The sequence below is a fragment of the Poromitra crassiceps genome, assembly GCF_964638095.1.
Source record: "Poromitra crassiceps genome assembly, chromosome: 18".
Lineage (NCBI taxonomy): Eukaryota > Metazoa > Chordata > Actinopteri > Beryciformes > Melamphaidae > Poromitra > Poromitra crassiceps.
In genome coordinates, this window is record NC_139636.1 from 15,711,390 (window position 1) to 15,735,359 (window position 23,970).

A 23,970-nucleotide genomic window follows, 5' to 3' on the forward strand; every position below is an offset into this window, starting at 1 on the left:
AGCAAAGTTATTTGTATTTGAATAAAAGTGGAAATAGGCGTAACAATCTTCTTTTAGTTTTTATTACACTTCTAATTAAATTGAGGATATTAAAGCCAGCCGCTAGGCGTAAACAGCTGGTGATGTTAAAGACACGGCAGTGCTGTAATATGATTCCTCCATCGGGAATCGAACCAATAGTCCACCTGTCAGGTAACAACAGAGACACAGTGACGCATCCTGCTGAGCTATGAGCTGTTTGGAGGTTCTATTCTGAATCCTACACACTGTGTTCACACTGACAACACAGAGCATAAAGAGTGAGCTGGGTTGGGATTGAAGGAGTGAGCAGCTGTTGATCTGACTGAGCTAGAGTCAGAGAGTGCCTAGCCTCCTTCATCAGCTTATTTCTATCAGTGTTCAAACTACTGGTGATGATAAGAAAAGCACTGCTGGTGCTGCCTGAGGCAGGGATTGAGCAAACAACCTTCAAACATTCCACAACATCCACATGTTTATCTGGGTGAGCTATAGCCCACTTCCTCTTGTCGCATTCTCGTATTGTAGCTTTAAACCTGGATCTTTGACTGTTGAAGTAGGTTTGACAAGAAGGATACAAGACAAGACTCTTGTTTCTTAGCACCCCCACATATTGGTCTAGCCTTCCCCAAACCCCCCTTTAGAAACAACCCATTTTTTGTTTCTATTACACTTCTAATTCATTGAATATATTAGTGTTAAAATAAATGTTCTTCAATAAACTATACTGCAAAGAAGGGGGCCCACAGCAGGTTTTGACCCCTGGTCTATCTAGATTTCTAGAACACAGACAACTGCACTGCCCACTCAGCCACGCAGACACACCCACAGACCTACCTGTCTGTTGTTGAAGGGTTGTTTCTGATTGGCTGTTGAATGAAGTAATTACTTTAAAATGAATGTCAGAAGAGGCTCAGAAGGTGGCTCATTGGGTTGAGTGTGAAACATGTAAACTCCGTTGCCTCAGTCCTTCCACAGTGACCGGGGTTCAAATCTGCCCTGTGGTCATTTGTTGCATGTTCTCTTTCTCTCTGTATCTTTCTCTCACTATACTGTCTATGTCTGTCAATAAAGCATAAAATGTCTAAAATAAAAAAAACATAAAGAAAAATCACTTATATCTGCATGTTTAAAAAAAGTGGACTTTTCGAAACCTCCCCACACACACACACACACACCAGTGTCACAGAGTGATATGTGACTGATATGTATTGTCAGACACCCCCTTGTTTAATTATAATATGTTAATTTACGTCTTTGCATCAGAGGGTCAAACAGGAAGTGGGAGTGGCTTAGAGATTATATTTCTGGCATTTTCAGGTGTGCAGCTCCCCTCTCTGCCATTGTTTGAAGCCAAGCCATTGATTCTCTGGAGCCCCTGTTCTATCGTAGTTTTCCCTATTTTTTCATGTGTTAGAGTGTGTGACCTTTGTTTTAAGAAGCGTCTTATGAGCTGAGGCTGCCTGAATCTGGCCTCCACACTACCGACTGGGCTGGCCACACAAGCTGGGCTGTTGAGATGTCGTCGCCCCATGCTGTAACAGGTAGGCTGCTCCCATCGCTTTTGAGACTTCTGGCTTGATGTTTCTGTGCAAAGACGTTCTGTGTTATTGTGACAAGGTTTGGATTGTACTAGACACGAGCTTGATCCTATTTTGAGAGCCAGGCTCTGTCACACCAGACTAATGTTGCTTTACAGCTGGATGTAACATTTTTGGCCTGGCTTAGTTAACTGTTAACTAATAATGAATCAATTGACTTGTTGTAAAGTGTTACCATTTTTGTTTTATGTAAGTAGATTTAAGTAGATTAAAACAAAATTAAATATCAATTTCTAAAAAGAAAAAAAATTAAGGTGCATTTTCAGATGCACTAGAAACCCACACAATGTTCAATTAGCACAACATGTACTGTACAGTACACCAAGTATCTCAACTGAAACCCCTCAACAAACAATATGAGCAATTAACTCTCACAAAGGCAAGAGTGACACTGAAACAGCAAGTAAAATTGGTGGTATCACCCTTTAAGTAACAAGATTATTGTTTTTGATGTGCCGCAGCCGCAGAGCGATTAGTCAAAAGTGAAACAATTTACTGTTGAAAAGTGAAAACAAACCAATTAGTGAAAGGAGGAGGCTTTCCCTGATATAGAAAAACTGGCTGTGGATTTGTTTTTGCAGCAAATAAATATAACGAAACCAAGTTATCTCTCTGTCATCCTCCCCCTCTCTCTCCCTCCTCACGCCCGTATTTCTCTTCTCTCTAATTCTCTCTCTCTCTCTCTCACTCTCTCTCTCTCTGTGTCTGAAATACACTCAAACGCTCTCACACAAAGGAGGGAAAGTGTCACTATGGAAACAAGGAGGAGAGATTCTAAAAGCTACCTCTTGAGACGAGAGTTAAGACAACAAAAAGCAGTCCGTAGTGAGAGTGGCAGAAAAGCAGCAACACAAGCAGCATCAGTCTAGCCCCCCGGTCTGCCACCTTGACATCAATCCGACTTGTCACCACATTACCTTTGTCTTTTTGTGTCTCTACTTGGCTGTGTGCGTGTGTGTGTGTATGTGTGTATGGGCATGCATGCGTTATAACAGATTACAGCACTGCACGTTGCACTAATGACCGAGCTCTATGCATTCAGTGAAACGCAGGTGGCTCTGTGGACAACTGTGTGCAGGCGGGTGTCGGTGTAATATGCACCACACATTTCTTTAATAGGGCTAATCCATTTTAATCCCACCTGCCACTGTTACCTTACAATGATGAATGTAAGCCTTAATGAGTTGAGACGTAGAGAAATGCCCGCGGGAGGCGGAGGCGGCTGGGAGGTGGACGTATCTGTATGTGTGTGTAACTGAAACAGGTCCCCCCCCCCCCTCCCCTGCTCTTTTCAAGGCTATTTTCTGTGGGTCTGCAGGGTCACTGCCTGTCCTTAGTGATGTCTCCTTCAGCTGTGATCAGCACCACGGACAGCACCACCGTTCTTCACCACAGCATGCAGACAGGCAGGCAGGCAGGCAGGCAGGCAGGCACGATGCACGCCAGGCATCCATCTCAATAGACTCAAAGAGGCTAGGCAATAGACTTGCCGAGGCTCCTTTCCTTTTTCATTCAGGCTGATCTAAAAGAATTGGATAGGTGGAAGCCAGCTGCCTATTAGGTTTCCACTCCTGATGTGTTCATCCAGTGCTTGATCTTTCACATGTCAGTGCTGATGGAAAGCAGGCAGAGAGAGGAAGAAGGCAGCTAATTGGGAAACATCTATTAATAAAACCTCTAGCGGGAAAGCTCCAGGTGGATAACTTCCCTGTGTGTGAACAGTTTCACACACTTGATTATAATGAGCAACAGAAAACAAGTCCAGGGGTACCAGATATAGCCTAGTAATGTGCTAGTCTAGGCTACTGATTATAGAGGCACAATTTTAGTGCCAATGAGTCTCACACGAAAAGGCTTTGAAAAATAGCAGCGGAATGTGAACGCAAATGAAAAGGAGGACAGAGAGAGAGAGAGAGAGAGAGAGAGAAAGAGGAACAGGGGAGTGACGAGAGATAGGAGTATACTACTGTACAGAGCGAGCGAGTGGCTGAGAGAGGGAGAGACAGAGAGAAAGAGAGGGGGAGGGAGAGAGACAGAAAGAGAGGGGGAGAGAGGGGGAGAGAGAGAGGTGGGAGAGAGAGAGAGGGGGAGAGAGAGAGAAAGAGAGAGAGAGGAGGGTGCAGATAGCGGGAGGGGAAAGCCTCCTCTCTGGAAGGGATGATGTCAGTCTCTGCAGCTGAGCCCTGGTCCCCGACACGATAGGGTGAAGACTCCCTCCTCCAGACTATCAGGGCTGGCAGACACAACCAGACACAGAGACAGGGTGAAGAAGACTCCCTCCTCTAGACTATCAGAGCTGGCAGACACAAGCAGACACAGACAGAGAGACAGGGTGAGAGAGAGAGAGACAGACACACACAGAGAAACAGGGAGATTCTGCTGAATGAAAGCATGCAGGTACGTATACCACATTACCATCTATTTTGGAGTTAATTCATTTAGAGGCTTTTGTTATGTGCCGACTTTAACTGCTGCCCCAGTCTCATTTGATCAAAGTAATGAGTGTGTTTAGAAAAGCCTTTGTTTGTGTCACAGCGTGTGTTCAGTGTTCAGAGTGTATAATGCACGATATTCCAGTCTGTCTGTATTTGCGTGGGGTGTGTGTGTAGCCTATGTAGCTACAGCATGGCTGATTTTAGAGGGGGTGTGAGGACGCCGAGTACTCACTGTAAAATGAGGGGGCACACAAAGTTTCTAATAAAGAAGGAACTGCCACAGTCAATCCTCTGCGAGGAAACAGCCTCAATTATTCAAATCCAAATCAGATCATGGATCCCCAGAGCGGACATTTCAGATGATATAGTGTGGGGATTTGGCGAGAAGATCACCTCCCCGACGAGGACAAGTGCTTGTAATATCTTTCAGTGCTTTCTCGCGTGTTGCGTCATTGTCACAGACCTCTTTCTCTGCCTGTATAGTGGGATGGTGCCAGGTTAGCGCTGTGCCTTGTGGGATACCGGTGGTCAGACAGGTGACATAGCTATGGGTGAGTCATCCTGTTACATATGCCATCGACACCTCAATTACCACCTGGTAATAGTCAATTTGTGCTCCCCATGGCACAAGTTCAGTCAAAGTATTAGGAGCCGTTCTCTCTTCTACAGAGAATATAGATTTTTTTTTCGGTTGCTCAGATTAGTTATGGATGCCAGAGGCAGTCAGACAGCAGTGCTGGGTCACATCCAATGTGCAGCAGCCAGAGATGACATTGACAGAGGATAAAATGTGTCTCCCTATTGGACGATCCGGCGGCAGCCAGGACTTTGCGAGTGCCCTCTCCTTTTCTCTGTCTAATGAAGTCGCAGACCGTCGGACAAAAGAGCAGGTCGCAGACGCATTTCACCAGCAGCCATCCATTTCCACACACAGGCTGTTGGCGTGCCACTCAATTAGCCACAGCGTGGATTACACTGTGCGAGAGGCTCAGGCAGAGAATCACCCTGGAAATCCAATTTGGTGCCACATCAAATGTCAGGGTAGATCCTTTTAGATTGGCCGTGATAACCACAGGGGCAGGAGAGGAGGGGAGCTGGGAAGGATGCACACCCTGGAGGTGTGGTGGAGAGGGGGTGGAGGAAGATGAAGGTTGAAGCGATGAAGAGCAAACCTACTGACCGGCAGGGCCAGCCGTGCTTATCATTTATATGTTGATCTGTCATAATGAGATCAAATGACTCATAATGCGTTAATTGTGCATTTTGAAAATGTCAAGCCAGAAACTGCAATTTGCCACCTAGACATAAGTGTTTTCCATATCTGCTATCTGCTGACTTACACTATAGTCTGTTATTGAAATAAAGGCTTTCCATTGAATTGCATTTAGTTTAGTAGATTGTCAAGTAGAGAATGGAACTATATCACCTGAGGTGAGGTACAACTCATCTCTTTCAGATGAGATGTATGAAATCTATTAGGGTAACAAACTATCTTTGAGATGAGATGTACGTGTAACGTATCAGGCCAGCTTCTCCTGTAGACACCTGCTGTCAGGTGCAGTGTTCCATTCATTGCAGACACGGGCCAACAGCCTTTGGTTTGTTTGCATAGACCCTGCACAGCAACCCCATTTATTTCTGCCAACCTGGAACATCAAACAGGTACATTTAGCTATGGTGCACAGCCTGTTCCCTTTCTGCTGCTGGCTGCAATGACAAATGGTGGTGTAGATAAAGGCGCTCCATTGGCAGTAAAGAAGCGTGACTTCCCAGTGAGAGGCAATTAATTAGGGGATCCAAAGTAATCCTGGCTTTACTTTCAAGTTTACTGTTCCATATCCCAAGAAACCCTCTTCTCCCCACACGCACGTCTTATTTTTATCCGTTCACATGCTCAGTGACTCATTTTGATGTTATTATTGCCCCAGTTCCCTTGACTCTTCTTCCAGGTTCCAGTCGTGCGGGAGCGTTTCCCGTCTATTCTCACATTGCCAGCACTGCCATTTGATGATTTTTGGCACCAGCGAGCCAAAGCCAGTGTTTTTGATGGTTGTCACAGGCAGAATTAGTTTGATGTCTTGATTTCAAAGATCCCTTTGTCCTCTTTGTTCACACCAGGGGGAACTTGTTTATATTGAATTATTCATACTCCTTCTCAGTGTAGAACACAAATGATTTCACAGATCTCCTATGGAAATTCATTGCGATCTCCCCCTGTGCTGCATGCAGAGGCTGCTTGGAGAAGGAATGCTCTGTCGTTCCTTTGTGCTACCGCCTCCCCATCTATCTATCTATTTATCTCTCTGCGTGATGGCTGGAACCCCCGACTCCCAGTAGAGGCGACCCGAGCGCCCCTCCAGCCTCGATGTCATTACCGCTGACCAGTAGCCCATCTCTATCTGCCCCTGATCTCCCGACCTCCCCGAGAGAGAGGCAGCCAGCAGCACACGCCACAGCAGGATGGGGGGGGGGGGGGGGGGGGGGGGGGCAGCGAGGGGTGAGGGGAGGTGAGAGAGGGGGGCAGATGCTGGAAGGGGAACAGGGAGAAGGTTAGGTGAAGGGTGAGATTGGAGAGAGATGCTGGGAGGCGAATCAGGGAGCTAGAAATGAGGGAGGAAAATAAGAAGTGGGTAAAAGCAGGGCTGGGCGATATGATTGAAATCAATATCAGGATAATCACAAGGATTTTTCTTGATATCATTATCACAATATGGTTCATGTGCAAAATCATGTTAAATAATCACATTCATGTTCATCTCATTGAACCAGATGGTAATGTTAGGTGTGATGTCAAACAAAACAGAGATATTCGGTAACACTTAACTGCACACAATGAAGCATTATAGTTAAGTATTAAATACTTAATTCATCATTTATAAAGCATTGTTCCTACATTAATACACATTAGTAAGTCATTTATAAACACAGTTATACATGTTTTATTCTTGCGATAATTCTTGAGAAGATAATCTGTTGCTAGCCTTTCAATCTCATTTGCTTTGCAAGGTCATGGATAGTCCTCACTTTAGATGAGGTCACACAAAAGACCACAACTAGTAAAGGCTTTCTAACTACCTGAATTAATGATGAATTGCAGTATTAAGTGTTTATAAAACATCTATTGACACACCCACTAACCATTAGTGCATGTCTAAATCATAGAAAAATGCTTACTTTCTAAATGATCTTATGAACAACTTAACTCCTACAGCAAATAACTGGTTTGTGCTTGATATAGACATATACTTAATTTAGAAATGGTGAACCCATCATGTATAAAGTAGGCTATGAAAAAACAACCATTAAACACATTATAGATTCACTTATTAATCAAGAACAAAACATTTATGCCTGTGTTCATGAATTACTTAATGTTTATTAATGTAGGAACAATGTTTTATAAATGATGGTCGAGTATTAGGCTACTAATTTTCAAGTAATATTCCTACCATACGTCATATTATGTAAAATTAGATTGTCATCATCAATTTAGACAGCAGAAATGTCTGTCATAAATATCAAAATATCTTTAGATCATCATGATATGCTTCCACTGAAAGATGACAAACCATGATCTAGAATTATGGCTCAGTCCTGAAGAAGAAGATGGGGGAAAGGGAGTAGCAAAGATGGGAAGAAGGGGTGAGTCACAGCGTGGAGGAAGTGATGGATAAGAGAGAAGAATAGCGTGGGGGGGAGAGAGAGAGAGAGTGCAGGGGAGAAAGTGAGGGAGAACAGACATAGCGAAGACATCGAGACAGCTGGGAGACTCGGAAATGGAGTGCGAGAGAGAGAGACAGAGGGAGAGAGAGAGAAAAGATGCTATTTCAAGGCCATACTTACTGATAACGTCACTCTACTTGAAAGTGCAAAGTGTTCCTGTCACGCTCCTGCATGGCTGTCTGTGCCTCTGGAGGATCTCCTCATAGATCAGAGGATAAAAAGGAGAGCTGACAATAGGCTGCGTGGGGCTCACACTCCTCTACCCTCTATTTGACACACTCTTGCTTTAATTTGGTCTTGAATCAACAGAGCTGACCAGAGGACCCGGAGGAAGCTGACGGACACACCGGGGAGGACACCGTGAGAATGAGGTAAAAGCCTGATCAATTGAAGACTTAAAAGTATGAAGGAAACCGAAGATTGTCAGAAGAATAGCGGTGATTAAAAGCTCATATCAGCATAATAAATTGCAATAATAGACCAGAATAGTCAGGATAAAAATGGTTCATCGTGAGGACGACACAGACCATCAATATAAGATGTCAGAATTAGTAAGTAAGCCTTGTGTCATTGTCACTTGGTTTCTATTTAGACCCTTCAGTTTGACATGTTTATCACAGGCGCATCATACAAATGTCTTGATACACGGCCCCAAGGTGTCATCGGAGTCATCAATCACGCAGCCACCAGACACTGCATTTACTATTCAACTCCCTGATTGCCAAGAGACTCCTATGCTCTATGCATTTTTACCTTGGGAGAGTGAACTTGGCATCCATTTTTATACTAAACCCACTCACATTGGTATAGTCTATTCTAGGACATTACTGGGAAAACACAAGTGTTGAATTACACATAGTCTACTATTGTGAAATCAATATTGTTTTCTGCATAAAATAATTAAGATTAAGATGAAGGTATAATCTCTGATATTGTATGCATACTTTTCCCTTTAAATTGTAATTGATCAAACCTATATTGACATTGTGTGGCTAAATTAAAACAGATATGACATTGCGATTCCCTCCCTTTTCAAATGAATGTTGATGGTGGAATGTCAGTGTGAGCTGATTCATGTAATGAGAATGCTGCTGGATCAATGACATTCATTTTCTGCATTTACAGCAGGTGGGCGCACACAACAATAGACGCTCATCCATCCTCATAATCTGGCCCCTACTCCTTTTGGCTGAGGCGAGGCGTCTACACGCTGCCGGAGCATTCACACGCTCCAGTGAGAAACCACAATGGTCTGAATGAGAGGAAGGCATTCGACCGCTAGCAGAAAACATTTTATTACATTCCCCAATAGCTTGAGCGCTTGAGCTCGAGTCCTGGAGCAAGAAAATAACCTCTTTACTTTCTCCCCTGTCTGCCTACTTTTACTGCCCTTCCTCAATCTGTTGTCATCTTCTTCTCTTACCCCCTCCCCTCTCTCTGTCTCTCTCTCTCTCAGGTCTGTGGGTAATTTACTGGATGATGTGAGAACACCGCTCCTCCTCGCATCCACCCCCGGTGTTTCTGCATGTCTGCCGCTGTGTACTATGGCTTTTTATTCCTATGTGATGATGGAAATATGCTCACGTAGAAATAGAAGCCATTTCACACATGGTGAGAGAGCCACATGATCGAAGTGGGAGTTCCACGAGTCCTTTACCGCTCGCTCTACAATGTTCTCGGAGGCAAACGTAATGGTTTGATGAATGTAACTGTCTTGTGTTGAATGTCTCCCTGTAGTAATGATACATCTACGCTCATCTTTTCAGATGATGAGTTGGCTCATTGAAGTGCTGAGTGTTAGACTTTTGTTCTACTTGTGTGTTGTGCACCTGTTCTTGCCTCCAGGCACAAGCAGCCTTCCTGCACTGCTGCGAGTGTTTGATGTGTGCGGTGACAGCGGCGGCCCTCCTCAGGGATGGACGTTGGAACATTTTGCACAAGATGTCAAGAACAAAAGGAAGAAATGAGCAAGGAGAGACCAATACAGATCTTTAATAGCCAACTTATAAAAGAGTCACTTAGTGAACCACTTTACAACCTGCGAGAGGCATTGCATTTCCCTTTGTTTCTTCTCATTCTTTGATTCTTTTGCACATTATTAAAATAAAACTTTGACATTAAGCATGACACCAGAAAATAATCTACCTACAATATTATACAATATAAGATACATACAGTATAAACAAGATAAAGCACCTTTTTTGTCCTAGTAAATACTATTCATAATTAAACAGTTGGAGTACAGACACAGTTTGATTGAGTTTGTGATTTGTGTGTGGTAATATCAGTGCATGGGAGGAACCTCCGAATACAGGTCTCAGGACTGTGATGTGTCTTTGTATGCACCTGAGTTTATACAACAGAAGAAGTTTTTGTTTTCTATCCACCTACATATGAACTACTTGGATGGTTTGCACAGTATATTTATAGTGTAAAAAAAAAAAACTACTGAGAACCATTAAGAACAGTCGGATGAATGTAACTGCTACAGATCTCACGCTCCCTTCCGAGGACATTGGCATTCACATTACAATAAAACATAATGTAGCACCAGTTAATGTTTATACAAAAGGCTAATTAATACAATGAATGTCAATGCAGTACAGTAAAGTAAAGAGAGTACAAAATGGATATTTTTTGGGGAAGCATGTACAAAAGGTGCACAGACAATAGTCCAGGTCAGTTATGACGTCATTTGGTCCTGTTGCAAAAAGACAATAACTGCTAAGATCATAATGTTGTGAATGCAAAACTAACATGCATTCCTTGGGGAAAAATAATATTTTACTGTATTTTCAAGTATTTTTTTCTTTCCTTTTATGTGAATGAAATATAATCTCTGAAATGGATAATATCCAACAAAAGGAATAGCAGAAAAAAAGTTCAATGATTTGCCTAACTAGCATAACTCATTGTTGACCCAAAATTCATATCTGCCATTTAGTCCTCACATTTTGTGTAATAAAAACACCTTTACAAAAGAAGACATAAAGTGACTACATAAGTATTTAGAAAAGCATTTCACAGAAAAGAGCTGTGCAATCTCATTCACCATAATGAATTGTCTCGATCATTTTGTCATTGTGAAATTTACAGTCTCTTTTTCACAGATCCCTCAAACCCCTTTTCAGTTAATAGGTTCTGACGTGTCCTTCCTTAAAGGAATCTTAAAGCTAGTGAGTTTTTGGCCAAACAGCTGGCTTAGGAGGTGGTTCTGCGATTCCGCTGTCCGGTAGGAATGGCTCTCCATCGACCGAACCCCCGTCTTTGGCCTCGACTTATTCAAGGAATTGTTCATGGGGACTGCCGACACTTTAGAAACGGGGGAATGCAAAGGACGTCCCAGAGGTCCCTTTTTGGCTTTATAATCCCCGTTCAGATGGGTCACAATCTCCGCTTTCTTTGGTGTGCAGTTATCGTGCAAACTTCTCTTTGACTGCAAACTCAGGTTTGCAGCTTTGCACTTGGAGACTATTTTGTTGCTCACGACGTCGTCCCGTACCGAGGAGAGAACGGGATAGTCATTGGGTCCGTCCGACTTTCGTTGCAAAGACGGACTCTCACACTTGCTGGGGCGGAACTTCTTTTTGGCCCGAGCGTCGACGCTGTAGTTCTCTCGCGTGGCAGGAGAGGAAACCCGTTGCAGGCTGTGGGGCGACTTGATCTCTTTCCTCTTCTTCTGCTGTCTCAGAGAGTCTCTGTCCTCGCTGGAGACAGACGCATTGAAGGAAGCCTTGGACTGGAAGCCCGGTGTCGACTCTGTCGCCCGCGAGCTGCTAGTGGTCGTGCTGTTGTGTTTAGTGTTGTCACTTGTTTTGGAGACTTTGTCCTTCGTCTGACTGCTACCTTGCTGCTGCTCAGCACCATTAGATATCAAAGTTTGTTGTTTGCCGTCGTTATTGTACGCTTTATGCGTATTTTGCCCCTGCTCACCCTCCCTCTGTCGGTCCATCTTATTAGCAGCTAACTCGTGCTTTGCTGACGCAGGTGTCTTTGAAATGATTTGATTTTCTCTGACAAAAGAAATCTCACGAGTTGGAATTAAGTCTCTCTTCTCTTCAATGTCAGCTCTTTCGGCAGAACCTTGCTTTGATTTAACCCTCTCCTCCCCCGTTTTACCATTTTCTTTAGAGTCTGACCATTGTGAGGCCGTCTCTGCTCTGATGCAGATCGACTCGTCCTCCTCCTCCTTCACATCACAGGGTTCGGCCATTGATTTCCCACAACCCTCTTTATCAAGGTTCGGTGAGGGAGCGGGGTCGATTTCCTCTTTTTTGGGCTCCACAAGCAGATCAGAGCAGTCCTCGGCAATGTCCTCGGTCTTTACGTTTGTATTGTTCGTATCATTGCGATATTGACTTGCACTGGTCTGCGTGGAGTCATCTGCTGTGCATACAGTGGGTTTGGAAGCATGTGTTTCAGAGTTGTGGTTTAAGTGCAGTGAGCCTATGCTGGCGATACCACTATCTGAACTGTTCTCTTGCAGACTGTCAGTGACAATCTTCCGCTTCTTACTTGCGGGCAGCTCACAATCATCCTCTTTGGAGGCAGATGCTTTGACAGGTCTAAGAACCCCTCTGAATTTGAAGATCTTGTTCCCCCCTGATAGATGTTTTTCCATGTGACGGTCAAACTGCTCCTTCTTGGAGAACGTATAGTTACAGGTGCTGCATATGAAGGATTTCTTAATGACGTGCATAACATCAGCACAGAGCTCACAGGTGTAGAGGGTGGTGTGTTTTGAATCCAGCTCGTCCGCCTCCTCGTGTGCTCTCTTCAGGTGGTCTTTTAATTCCTGTGGCTCCTCATAAGAGACTGGGCATTTGTGACACAGGAAAATCTTCTCCAAGTTGTGAACCACTAAATGTCTCTGAAGTTTGAACGGTTTGGGGAATTGTTTCCCGCAGTGGTGGCAGTCTCTTGAGGGGTCTTTGCAATTGGGATGCATCTCCACACTTTTTGCTGTCTCTGTTTTGTGGACGACCTCATGTGGCGTTAATGTGCTCTGCTTCCCGCTGCCTCCATTGCTGCTTTTAGTTTTGTGGGCTTTTGGCTCAGCGCCCGCTGTAGTTTTCCGCTCTCCCACGAGGCCGTCTGCAGCCACAGCCTTGTCTTGTTCTTTCGAGGCTTTACTGGACTCTCTGCTGGATTTGCTGGGGCGGCGCTGCATGATTGAGGTGATAAAGTTCTTCACAGCGGTCTCCTGCATGACGCTGCCTGGAATGCCCAGCATGGAGCCCTGCGTCTGGCCCTTCCGGGCAAACTGGGTGGCATGCTCTCGTAAGTGTTCGTTGTACATCCACACATCCGATATCTCCTTCAAGCACATTCCACAGGTCCAGATGCCCGTCTTGTTCTTGGCGTGTTTCTCCCTCAGATGGTCTCTCAGCTGCTCCCTGGAGCTGAACTTGCGCTGGACACACATGTAGCAGGTGGGGGGTGGAGAGGGGTTGTGGGACAGCTTGTGAAAGTTCAGCTCCCCCAGGGTGAGGAACCACGTGAAGCACACCTTGCACTTGTACTGCTTATCTTTGACCTTGATGCTGCCATCTTGCCGCTTCCTGCTTCGCCGCTCTGTCGCTTTCTTGGACTTTTCAACAACATCTTTATTTTCGGCGTCAGCAGTTGCGACGGGAGGAGCCACTGAGATATCTTTATTCGAGTCGAAGAACTGGATTTCAGGCAGTTGAAATGTAGTGTTGATGTTTGGAATGTCTATGCTGTGGAGGTTTGGTACATTGTCTGTGACACTTGGCTCGGCGGTGGGGGGCGGCGGCGCAGGGCCAGGTGGCATTTCTGCTTTACAGGAGGTTGCATCAGAGGAGACAGCCGGCTCTGCAGGAGAGCCATTGTAGTCCCTGGAGCCACTCCATTCCATTGAAGATTTATCAGTGGAGCTGTCAAGGGGATTTATGAGGTCGCTGGCGTGCTCTTCAGTCTTCTCATGAAGGTCCTCATGATCATTCATAGCTTGTTTGACATCGGATAATGGCTTTGCATCGCCCTTCAACGTGCTGTTATGACACATATTCAACATGATGGCATCATCAAGAGATATTGTCTCATATTCACAATGGCTGTTCTGATTGTCCAATGTTTGCTCTGCATGGTTTTCCGTGAGCTGATCTTTATTTTGCGCAGAGATTTCAGGAGGAGGGTTGTCTTGAGTAAGATGTGGATTAGGCGATAGCTTCTGTTTTTTGTTTTTCTTGCTGTAAACCCTTGGGCACTTTTTCCTTTTGGCTTCCTCATCTCTGGGGAACAGCTGTGAGAATGTGGTGTCGTCGTCGAGTAAGGCCTTCAGATCAGGGCTTATGCCAGGAGGACTGAGAGGGGAGGAGTTGGAGCAGGGCAGAGGGTGTGCCTCCTCTGAAGGGTCGCTGTTTTTCTCACATTTGATCTCAACTGTCACATTTCTTAGAATCTCTTTGGCCAGGCTTTCTTCTGATCCTTTTTGTTCACACATCTCCTCCACAGCATACAATTCCTCTCTGGACTCATCGCATTCTCTGCTAATATCCTTGTCAACAATGACACCACAGTCCATATCTTTACATACTTCTGCTGCCCCGTTTGACGTCTCTGTCACACTTGCACATTTCCTCTCAGTGTTGTTTTGATTTAATTCCACAGTTTCATTGAGGACATTTGTCTCTTTTGTTGGAGAACTGGATACATCTTCAAAGCCACCGTTGGAAGCAACAGGGAGAGTGAATTCCTCTGTTTCACTACTAGTTTTCTTTAGATGCTTATTGTGTTTCATCTTATCCTCAGGTGACTTGCAGGGCTCTTGTAGTCCACGGTTTTGAAATTCGGGAGTTATGGCTTGAAGTATGTCTGTTTTTAATATATTTAGAAGCTCATCGGAGAAAGGGTCAGGCTTTATGTTTACCTCACTATTTTTATTCTTCTTGGCTTTGTTATTCTTCTTTGTCTTTGTTGGCGGGGGAGCATTTTGGTGGCCTATTTCATCCACTGTTACTGATGTACTTGTTTCAGTTGCCATTCCCTCCAGGATTAAATCCGTCTCTGCTGTTTTAGATGTGAGGTTGTTACTTGTTTCAGGACACAGAGTCTCAGACGACCCATCTATTCTTGCTGGGAAACAGGTCTGTGAATCATCTTTATAGCCTTTCTCTGTAGTTTGTGATGCTTCATAAATAAGTATACTCCCTTGATGGCTTGGCATTGTGTTTTCTAGGACGGTGTGTTTTTTTGCTCTGACCAAATGTTTTGTGGCCTTATGTCTCTTTAGCCCTGGAACAGTCCTGAAACACATGGAGCACATTTCACAGATGACCTTTCGTTGCGGAGTGTTGTTCTGTACACTTGTCTTTTTTTGTGAGATTTCCTCTTGTACTTGATGGACTGTTGGACACGGGCCCGTCTCTATTGTCGGTTGTTCCTCTGATGGTTCCGCTGGTAGAGGCATTTGTTCATTTTCACAGATGATGAGTGGCTTAGGAGGAGTGGGCGGACCATCTGAAATGTCTTTTTTGAGAAGTGTGGCGTCCTTCTCATGGGGAGCCTCAAAAATATCTGAATTCTCTGCTTCAACCTTGCTCAGGAGATCAGCGTGAAGATGCAAATACTCAATAGATTCAAGTGGATTATGGCAAACCTCCAAATCCTTGTTTGCATCACCAGTTGAGGAGTCAGTGCTTTTGATTTGAGGTGGGAGACCCAATGCAATGCATGTGCATTTCATACTCTCCTGGATGCTGCTACTGTCCAAGGGTTCATCTGGTAAACTTAGTTTAGCTGCAGGGTCTGAGTTCAATCGTATCTCTGTGTCTATGACTGTTAGGGTTTTGTTGAAAATCAGTGCGGGGTCGACGCTCAGGTCACATGGTTCACAGTCATCTCCAGGACTTTGCTTGATGTCTGGCTTCTCTTCAGCATTACTGGGTGGTGAAATTGGGATGTAGTCATATTGATTTAGTTGTGGAGGCTCATCTGATATGCCATTGTAGTTCAGTGGGCTAAGCTTGAAATCATACAGTGGGTCTCTCTTTGTCAGGCCCTCTGATGGCTCTGCTGTGCTGCTCAGGGGAAGTGGGGAGGGTATGGTGGCTTCAGTGCTGAGCATTTTACATTCTGTGATTCCCAGGTCCAGTTGAGGTGGGCTTATCAAAGCATACTCCATCTCCGCTGTTGTGGTCAGTTGTTCATCACTGTGCAAAGATTCTTTGCTATTTTGGTTATCATCTTTGTTTCGGGGGGATTTCATGTGTTGAATTGATCCTTGGTCAATGTTGACATTATGGCTTTTGTTCTGTGACTGACATGGATCCTCATCATGTATGTCCAGTTTCTCCACTGAAGTGTGAGGAGAAGTTGAAAAAGTAGGACTGGTTGGTGGAGCAGATTGTAGAATAAGACTTTCCTCCATATCCCCTGGTGAATTCTGGTGACTTGCCATGAGATGAATGGGAAGATGTTCTTCGATGTCGTTAACATTCAAAATCTCTGCTTCTTGTTTCTGAATGGTGTCAAATGCAAGACACGTTTCAGTGTTGTTGTGATTAAATGGAATGACCTTGCAGGCATGAGTATCCAGCATGACATCAGACTGTGAGACGGTCAACAGACTGCTTTCTCCCTCTATGGAATGAGTGCTTGGTGAGGGTGAGCAGTGACTGGCACAGTCTGCATTGGTTTCCATCAGTATTGGGCTGCAAGGCTTATCCGTGGTGACTATCTCCATTGACATAGCAGTTGTTGGATCAGGACTGTAAATCTCAGGAGGAGCGCTGCAATTTTGAGAGGTGGCAAGTTCGATCAAATCATCGTGTTTTGGTATGTCAACAGCACGTTCACTTTCCTCGCTGAAATTGTCTGAGTACTCCACTTTCAATTCTCCAGGAGGTGATGAACAAAAGTCGTCCAAATTATGGTTATCACTGGATATATGTCCTTCCATTGCTTCTCCCACCACATCCTCCATGCTCTCGCCCAGATCGAGGCTGTTGTCCGTTAGAGCCGGGGGCGAGGGATGGCTGCCACATTGATCCGTTATTGCCTTCACTGCCTCTGCTTCCTCGTGCTCATCGATGCTAGAATGCTCTGGGAAGTCAGTATTGCTGTTAAAGAGTCTGTTCACGTTGTCCTCTGCTTGACTATTCTCACAGGTCTCCTCAGCCACATGTGAGTCGTGCACCTCCATAACTGAGCAGTGAGCAGTAATCATATTACTATCCTCAGGAATATCTTCCTCGACCGATGGGACTTTAGCCTCTGCCCTGCTATCATTGTTTTCTATGGGCTCACTTGGCTGCGGTAAAATTGTCTGCTTTCCATCAACTGCGGGGTCAATGCTGTTAGAGAGAGATGACTGTGACTCATTCAAAATGAATTCAATATCATCCTTCCGCTCATTGATATTTGGAGGTGATAATATATTCTCCTTCTCGGTAATTGCCTCCTTTTCACTTTGATCTCCTCTCGCCTGGCATTCAATTTCGAGATGTTGTTGACTCTTGGAAGAGGTGACACTCAGCTCACCCTGTTCTGTGATAATGGGTTCTTTTTTGAATATGGAATCAGAAATGACCTCCAGGCTTTTCATCAGGTTTTCAGCATATCTCTTTTGTTCTAAAATCTCCTCCTTTGTTTCTGTGGGAGTCTCTGTTTCAACATTTGTGTCAGATTTTTGGCTGTGATGCAGCTGAGAGTGTTCAATGTGTGAGACTGTGGTTATCAAATTTGGGGTATCATCCTCTTTTTCAGTGAAATGTTCAAGGGGGCCTGGTTCATTGTGCGTTGGAGTGTGGTGTCCACCCATCAACTCAAACTGGAAGGGACTGGACCATGGGAGACTTGGCTCAGTGAAATGTTCTGTTGGCATACTAGTCACTGGCACGTCTATGGTTGGCACAGGGCAACTCATATCCAGACCAGCGCCATCATCCGATTCATCACCCAGACGTAGAGGGGAAAACTTGCTCATTTGTAACTGCTTCGGGACATCCTCGGATAGTAATGGTGGGCTGCTTTGCATCTTAGTTGTCTGGAGTTGGTTTTCAAGTTCATTCACTATTCTCTTGATCTCCAGCTCATCCTCGGAAGCGCAGCTGTTGAGATGTGTGCTGTAGTCCATTATTTTTTCTGGCAGAGACAAAGAAACATGATTGTAATCTGATTTCTTTTCATTTGACTTCTCACAGTTGCCTTTGTATTGAGATATCTCATCTGGTAGCACTGGGTTGACATCCACCATAAGGCCCCAGTCCCTTTGTTCCAGAAAGGGAGAGAAGGATGATACAAACTCCTCCTTTTTATCTATTGTATTTTCTATTGCACTGAAACTCTCTTTCTGCATTGGCATATCTGCGTAAAGGCCGTTGTCAAAACCTGCGAGGTCCCCAAACATGGAGGAGGTGTCGAATGACAGTGGGGATTTCATGAGTCCCTGGTCGTGGTCCAGGGGGTAGGGCATGAGGTGGGGCGTGTCTTTCTGTATCAGTGGGCCTGGGCTTCCCGTTGGGGACAGGCACACCTCATCCATCAGAGAGGCGCAAAGAGATGCCGACTTGGGGTCCAAGTCGTTGGCTAAAGTAATGGCCTCTTTCACCATGCAGACGCTGTCACTCTGTTTTTCAAATATGCTGCTGTCTGATAGCGTTGGCTGTGCAGCTCGGGGTCCCTCGCTGTCTCTTCTTCTGCACACAGATTTTCCCTTTGTGTTCCTCTCGTTATTAAAATCAATGTCTCTGTTGATGGTGGGCGAGTGTGAGTCAAACTGTAGTTGATTGGCATCTATAGTGCTAGATTGTGTTGTTGATTCTTCTCTGGGGCAACTTCTGTCTATTCTCTGTGGGCTGCTTCTGTCAGAATTGAGTGCTGTGCCAGTTTCTTTGCTATATGGCTCCAGCCTCTCTCTTGAGATTGTGTGTGAGCTTCTGCATTTTTCCGGGTTTCTGATTGGCTCCCATGCCTTATGTGGGGATGACACTAGATCGACATCGTGTGTATTCGAATGACAGCTGTTTGGGGCCTCTGCATTGTCTTTGCTATCAGAAAGAACATCTTTATCAGTATTATACTTCTTGACAGATTTAGTGAATGTCAGTGCTAGTGTGCTGGACTCTTTACACAACTTCTGTGGCGAGCACCTTTCGTAGACTTTTGGGTCTGGGGTCTCTTTCCTCTTGGTTTCCATCTTCTTCTCACAGTCTGAGTCAGTGCGGTCAGTGCTTTTGGGGCTGTTGATACTGTCGCTAGAAACACTGACAGATGTGCTGAGTTCACTGCTCGTGGAGGACCTGCTTCCCCTCCTCCTGAGTCTCTGGTGAGAAGAAACATGCTTGTCAGGGGAGAGGGAAACCTCTTCACTCTTCTTCACCTCAAAACACTCCTTTGACTCATGTCTCCATGCAGCCTGGTCCCTCTCACTTCTCGCTCTCCATTTGCACTCTTTAGTGTATGTGTATTTACAACGGCTACTTTGGCTCAGGCGGCCTTGGCTTGCTATCTTGACGGGCTCACACTCATCATCTGAGTCTGAAACATAGTCGTATTCTCCGAATGCGGGGTTCTGTACAGTGGGAGTCAGTCTCTCCATGACCAGGGAGAACTGGAGGTTTTTGGTACCTTTAACATGGAGCTTATGGAGCTTATTTTTCTGTTGAACGATTTTGTGAATGAGTTCTTTGCTCCAGGTTCCCCCTCCAGTTCTTTTCCTCTTAGTCTCTTTGACTGCAGTTCTTGCGGTTGGGGACGTGGAGGCCTGCGAAGGGGTCGACCCCCTAAATACAGAGCTGTCCTGAAAGTTTTTAACGCCACAACGCTCCGAGAACTTGCTGGATAAGAGAAATCTTGGAGAACTCGTGTTTCCATCCTCACTCTTGCACAGCTTTCTTGCCTCTCTCACTTTAATGTCTTGTTCCCTCGTCTTTCCCCCGGAGGCGATTCTTGAATTTTTATGAGACACTCCTTTTTTTATGTTAATTTTCTCATCTCGTTCCAAATTCAGAGATATTTTCTCAAGTTTGCTTTCTGTGTACTGTTTATCTGTCTCCGGGCTCTCTATGTCTGAGTCATAAAGATACTTTCCCTGTGTCTGAGTCCTGTCATCATCTGTTGCTTGTTTACTTTTGCTCTCAAAGACCAAGGCTTCTTTGGTTTTCAGAGATTGTTTGTTTGACGTTGCTTTGACAGTGGCGAGGTCATCGTCAGCAAATGCATCTATAAAGCTGCTGTCTATCTCTGCATTGTCTGACTGATATCCAAGTCCATTCAAAGCTTCTGTGATGAGGCTGTCTAATTTGGCATCCTCCATTTCCAAATCTGGAAGGGGGACAGGAAGGTGGCCAGGACCAGAGAACAAGCTAAGTTTCATTGGGTCATCCTTGTTGTCTGCCTTTGTCTCACTGTCAGATATCAGCTCTCCGTTTTTATTGAGGCCCAAAAGAGAGAGATGAAGTTCAGAGGGGCACCTCGACATAGGGACACTCAACACAGAAGATGCAATTTTTGACAGTTCGGCGTGAAACTTTCTGCTTTCCTCCATCTTGGACATATCTTTGAGGTCGTTATGTGCAAAAGCATGCTGAGCACAGTATTGCTTATGGGCTAGAAATGAAGCCAGATTGTTGAAATTCTGATCACACTGCTTACACGTCAGAAGCACGTCTAGCTGGTCCAGATTAGCTGTGGCTAAAGAGGTGGCTAACTGATGTGCAGAGTATGGTGGCGGAGGCTGGTGATGATCCACCCCGAAGCTATCCATATAACCCTTATTTCCATCCATAGCGGTCTTTGGATGTACACTGTTTTGCAGGTAGCTCATAATGTCGTCTTTGGCTCTGTCTGGTGCGTAAGGAAGGTTTCGGGGGGCATCAGAATGAAATTGGTGAGGGTTAGTGCTGAGGTGATCTGATGGTAATTGATTTTTGGCTTGGTGCTGATGATAAAATGGGTGAGGGGGACCTGCCTTTGACATCTGACTGTCCTCTGAACTGAGGTTAACAGGGCTGGTCGATGCTGGAGAGAGGGAGGAGCAAGTACTGCTAGATGTGGGGTTATGGCCTGGGGAGGGCAAGGGGGATTCATAAGGTGACACCATCATAAGTCCCATAGGTGGAACTTGTAATGGTGGATAGCCATAGTTTCTTGACGATGCCCCTGGAAGAGATTGGTTAAGTCCAAAATATGTAGCTTTATTTTTGGACTCACAGACTTGTGCATGGCTCATCTCTACTTTAAAAGATGACATTGTACTACTGCTGTGCTTGACAGTTTCCTGTCTTTGGTTAGAAAAACCTTCACTAGGTCTGCTGTTTTGAAACGAGCTGGGGCTTTTCAGGGAGCTATTTTTATGTGATTTACTATCATCTTGCCAGTCAGAGGGGGAAACCATGTAAGCCAATTTTTGGTTGCCTATTTGGCGAGATAACTCAATTCTGTTTTGGCTGGGCATGGCAGAGGTTAGGCGTATCTGCTGCCACGCCATTCTGCCATTTTTAGATGAGTTTTGCCTTTGGTCGAGTGCCGGCTGATTCTGAAACTGAAACTTATCATTCATATCAGCATATGGAATTGTGTTTTGATCGGCTGGTGAATATGTCTTATTAGGTCCCTCCCACGAATGTGGCAATCTGTTATGAACTTTGTTGTTGATATTTTTATCAAAAGGCACTGAACCCATGTGCATGTTACTGAGGGGAGGGCTGTTGTATGTTTTGTTCGGAAAGTGCATTTGGGAGCTCGGACCTTGTGCAACATTTCTTGCATGGTGCACACTTCCTTGGATGAGTGTTCTCTGGCTGGCAGCTGTGTCTTTGGGGTGGCAGTTCCTCTTACTCCCCGAGGTGGTGACTGCATCCCTACTGTCTGCATGTCCAAAAGCCTCTGTGCTCTCTGGCAGGGCACCTTTCCCCTGCTCCGACTGCTGCGAGCTGGAGCCAGAGCTGTCACTGCTGGCTGAGTCCTCACTCAGACTCCTGGGACAGTGCATTGAGGACACTGCCCCTTGTGGAGCTTGCATATACTGCGATGGCGGGGGGTGGGGATAAGCGGTTCTGTCCTCTGGCTGCTGTTCATTACTGAACTGAGAGTTATTTTGAGCAATGTCTTGGCCCTCCCCAGATGTAAAGGAAAAAGAGTTGTGGGCGAGGGAGGGGTCTGTAAAGTCTTGGGACTGGGGGTTCTGTTCACACGGAAAAGAGTCAGAGGTGGATTCTTCCAGAAACTGATATCCATATTGAAATGGACCAGGCACAAATGCACTTGCCTTGTTGGCCTCTGAGAGGGCAGTGGATTTTTGTGACGAAATCCCAAAGTTAGCACCATTAAAAGTCCTTTCAGGAGACTGCCATGCATTAGAGCCACTCAGCTGAAAGTCTGACAAGAGCAGCTGGCTGCCAGGCTGGGAATTGTTATTCTCCATTGGGGCTGGCTGCTGCTGCTGCTGCTGCTGCTGCTGGGAAAGGGGTGGATGTTGGTGGGTGGAGGTTCCACCTGAGGAACCCAGTGCCTGTGAGGTATAGCTTGGGGAGGTAAGGTTGGAGGAGGAGGCCTCCTGGAAGCAGCGGCTGTAGTTGAGCTCCTCTTGCTGCAGCTCGGCCTCTCTCTCTGGTATACTGGGCACGTGGAACCTGTAGCTGCCCGTGACTGGGCCACGACTGGCCTCCAGCTTCTTGGGTGGCGAGACCTTCTGCTGTGGGTAGGCAATGCCGATGTTGGGGTTGGAGCGTGGATTTGTGATGCTCAGTCTGTACAGCTGCTGAGGGTTGCCACGCTCCGACTTCCCCGACCGCTTGCCCTTCTCTCGGCTGCGGCCCTTTCCGCTCGGGGACTGCGGGCTGCCTTTGCCACTCTGCCAAGTCCTGTCAGTGGCGTATTTTGATCTGTTCTGCAGTGACCTGAAGTCAATCTTCCCGGTCTGCTGTGGCCGTATTACAGCCTCGCGTTGCTGAGAATAGACCCTTTGCTTGTCTAATTTCTCAATCTTGGCCCCTCTGCTGCTGGCCCGGGCCTCAGCGCCCGTCCTCGAAAAGTGCTCTGAAGAGTCGTTTGTGGTTTTGTCGCTCTGCTGCTCCAGCGTCGTCCCCTCATCCTGCAGTTTGGACTCAGCGGCCAGCTCTTTGACGTACTTACGCTGAGTCTCTCCTGCCATGGTGCACGAAGGCGTGCTGTGAAGGCCCTGGTCCTCAGAAATGCTATCTGGGAGACAGGGGCATGGTCCTCTGGGTAGTATGAATCAGTTAGCTTCCAGTGGCAGGAACTGCAGGGACAGGGCTCCTCGCTGCAGGCTCATCTCTTCAATTTCATCGTGAAGCACTGATCTGGCACCAGCATACAGGAGACCTGAGGAGACACAATAGAGATGGGTCAGATCAAATGCTTATGGAATCCAACAAATACATGAAAGTGGTGAGATCATTTCGAATTAAAGTTGGTGACACTACAGTATATTCAAATAAAACAAGCAAAGCATCATTCAAAGAAATGGCAAAGCATACGTTTGCTTCTCCATTAACAAAATACATTCTTTCTTTTACCCAAGTATTATATATAGAAAATAGAATAAAAAGCCCTTTTTATTGTATTTTCTATAGTTATGTTATGTATAAAATATATCTTCCCACACAAGCAATTCAAAGATCAACTTTGTTGTGTGTAGAAGACAGAGAAGTCCAGTTGCAATCTTCCCGGCTTTTGCCAGTAGAGGGCACTATTGCGACATTAAGTGGTGGTGTCATGGAGTGCACAAAGAACCAGTGTAATCAATAGTGAATTTGAGAGTACTGCCAAACTCACTCTGCAAGACACTCACGGCTAACAATTCCATTAAATTCCACATTAAAGGCTACAATAACTTGTCAAAGACTTGTCACGCAAACAAATAGTCTAATCTCTGAGTGTTTGTGTCCTCCTGCTGTCTGCGACCTTGTTTGACACCCGTGATTGATGGCAGTATTACAGAGGCAAATCCTTTACATAAACAATCAGGCTCCAGTTTGGTGTTGAAACGATGGCGCACAGCACTGACTGAGGATGAGAAGAATAGAAGACAGTATAGGGATCCAAAAGGCAGTGCCAGCACATGAATCACAGCGTCAGAGGGACACAATACCACAGTGTTCGCATGCTGCAGAGAGGCTGCCGGTTTAGATCATGGAGGAATATCGGGGATTAGTCAGTCAGCCATTAGACAGTGAGAATTGCGGGCACACTGACGTTTGTTGCCT

General features: G+C 45.5%; 1 protein-coding gene across 1 annotated transcript; it reads right to left on the reverse strand.

The window, feature by feature from the left end:
- Nucleotides 1-9,780: 9,780 nt before the first annotated feature.
- Nucleotides 9,781-22,895, reverse strand: znf469 (zinc finger protein 469; the record flags this gene model as incomplete). The annotated part of the gene is made up of 1 exon (XM_083655153.1): nt 9,781-22,895. The coding sequence occupies one exon, from the start codon at nt 22,893-22,895 to the stop codon at nt 10,905-10,907; it is 11,991 nt and encodes a 3,996-aa protein (XP_083511279.1). The 3' UTR covers nt 9,781-10,904.
- Nucleotides 22,896-23,970: the final 1,075 nt, after the last annotated feature.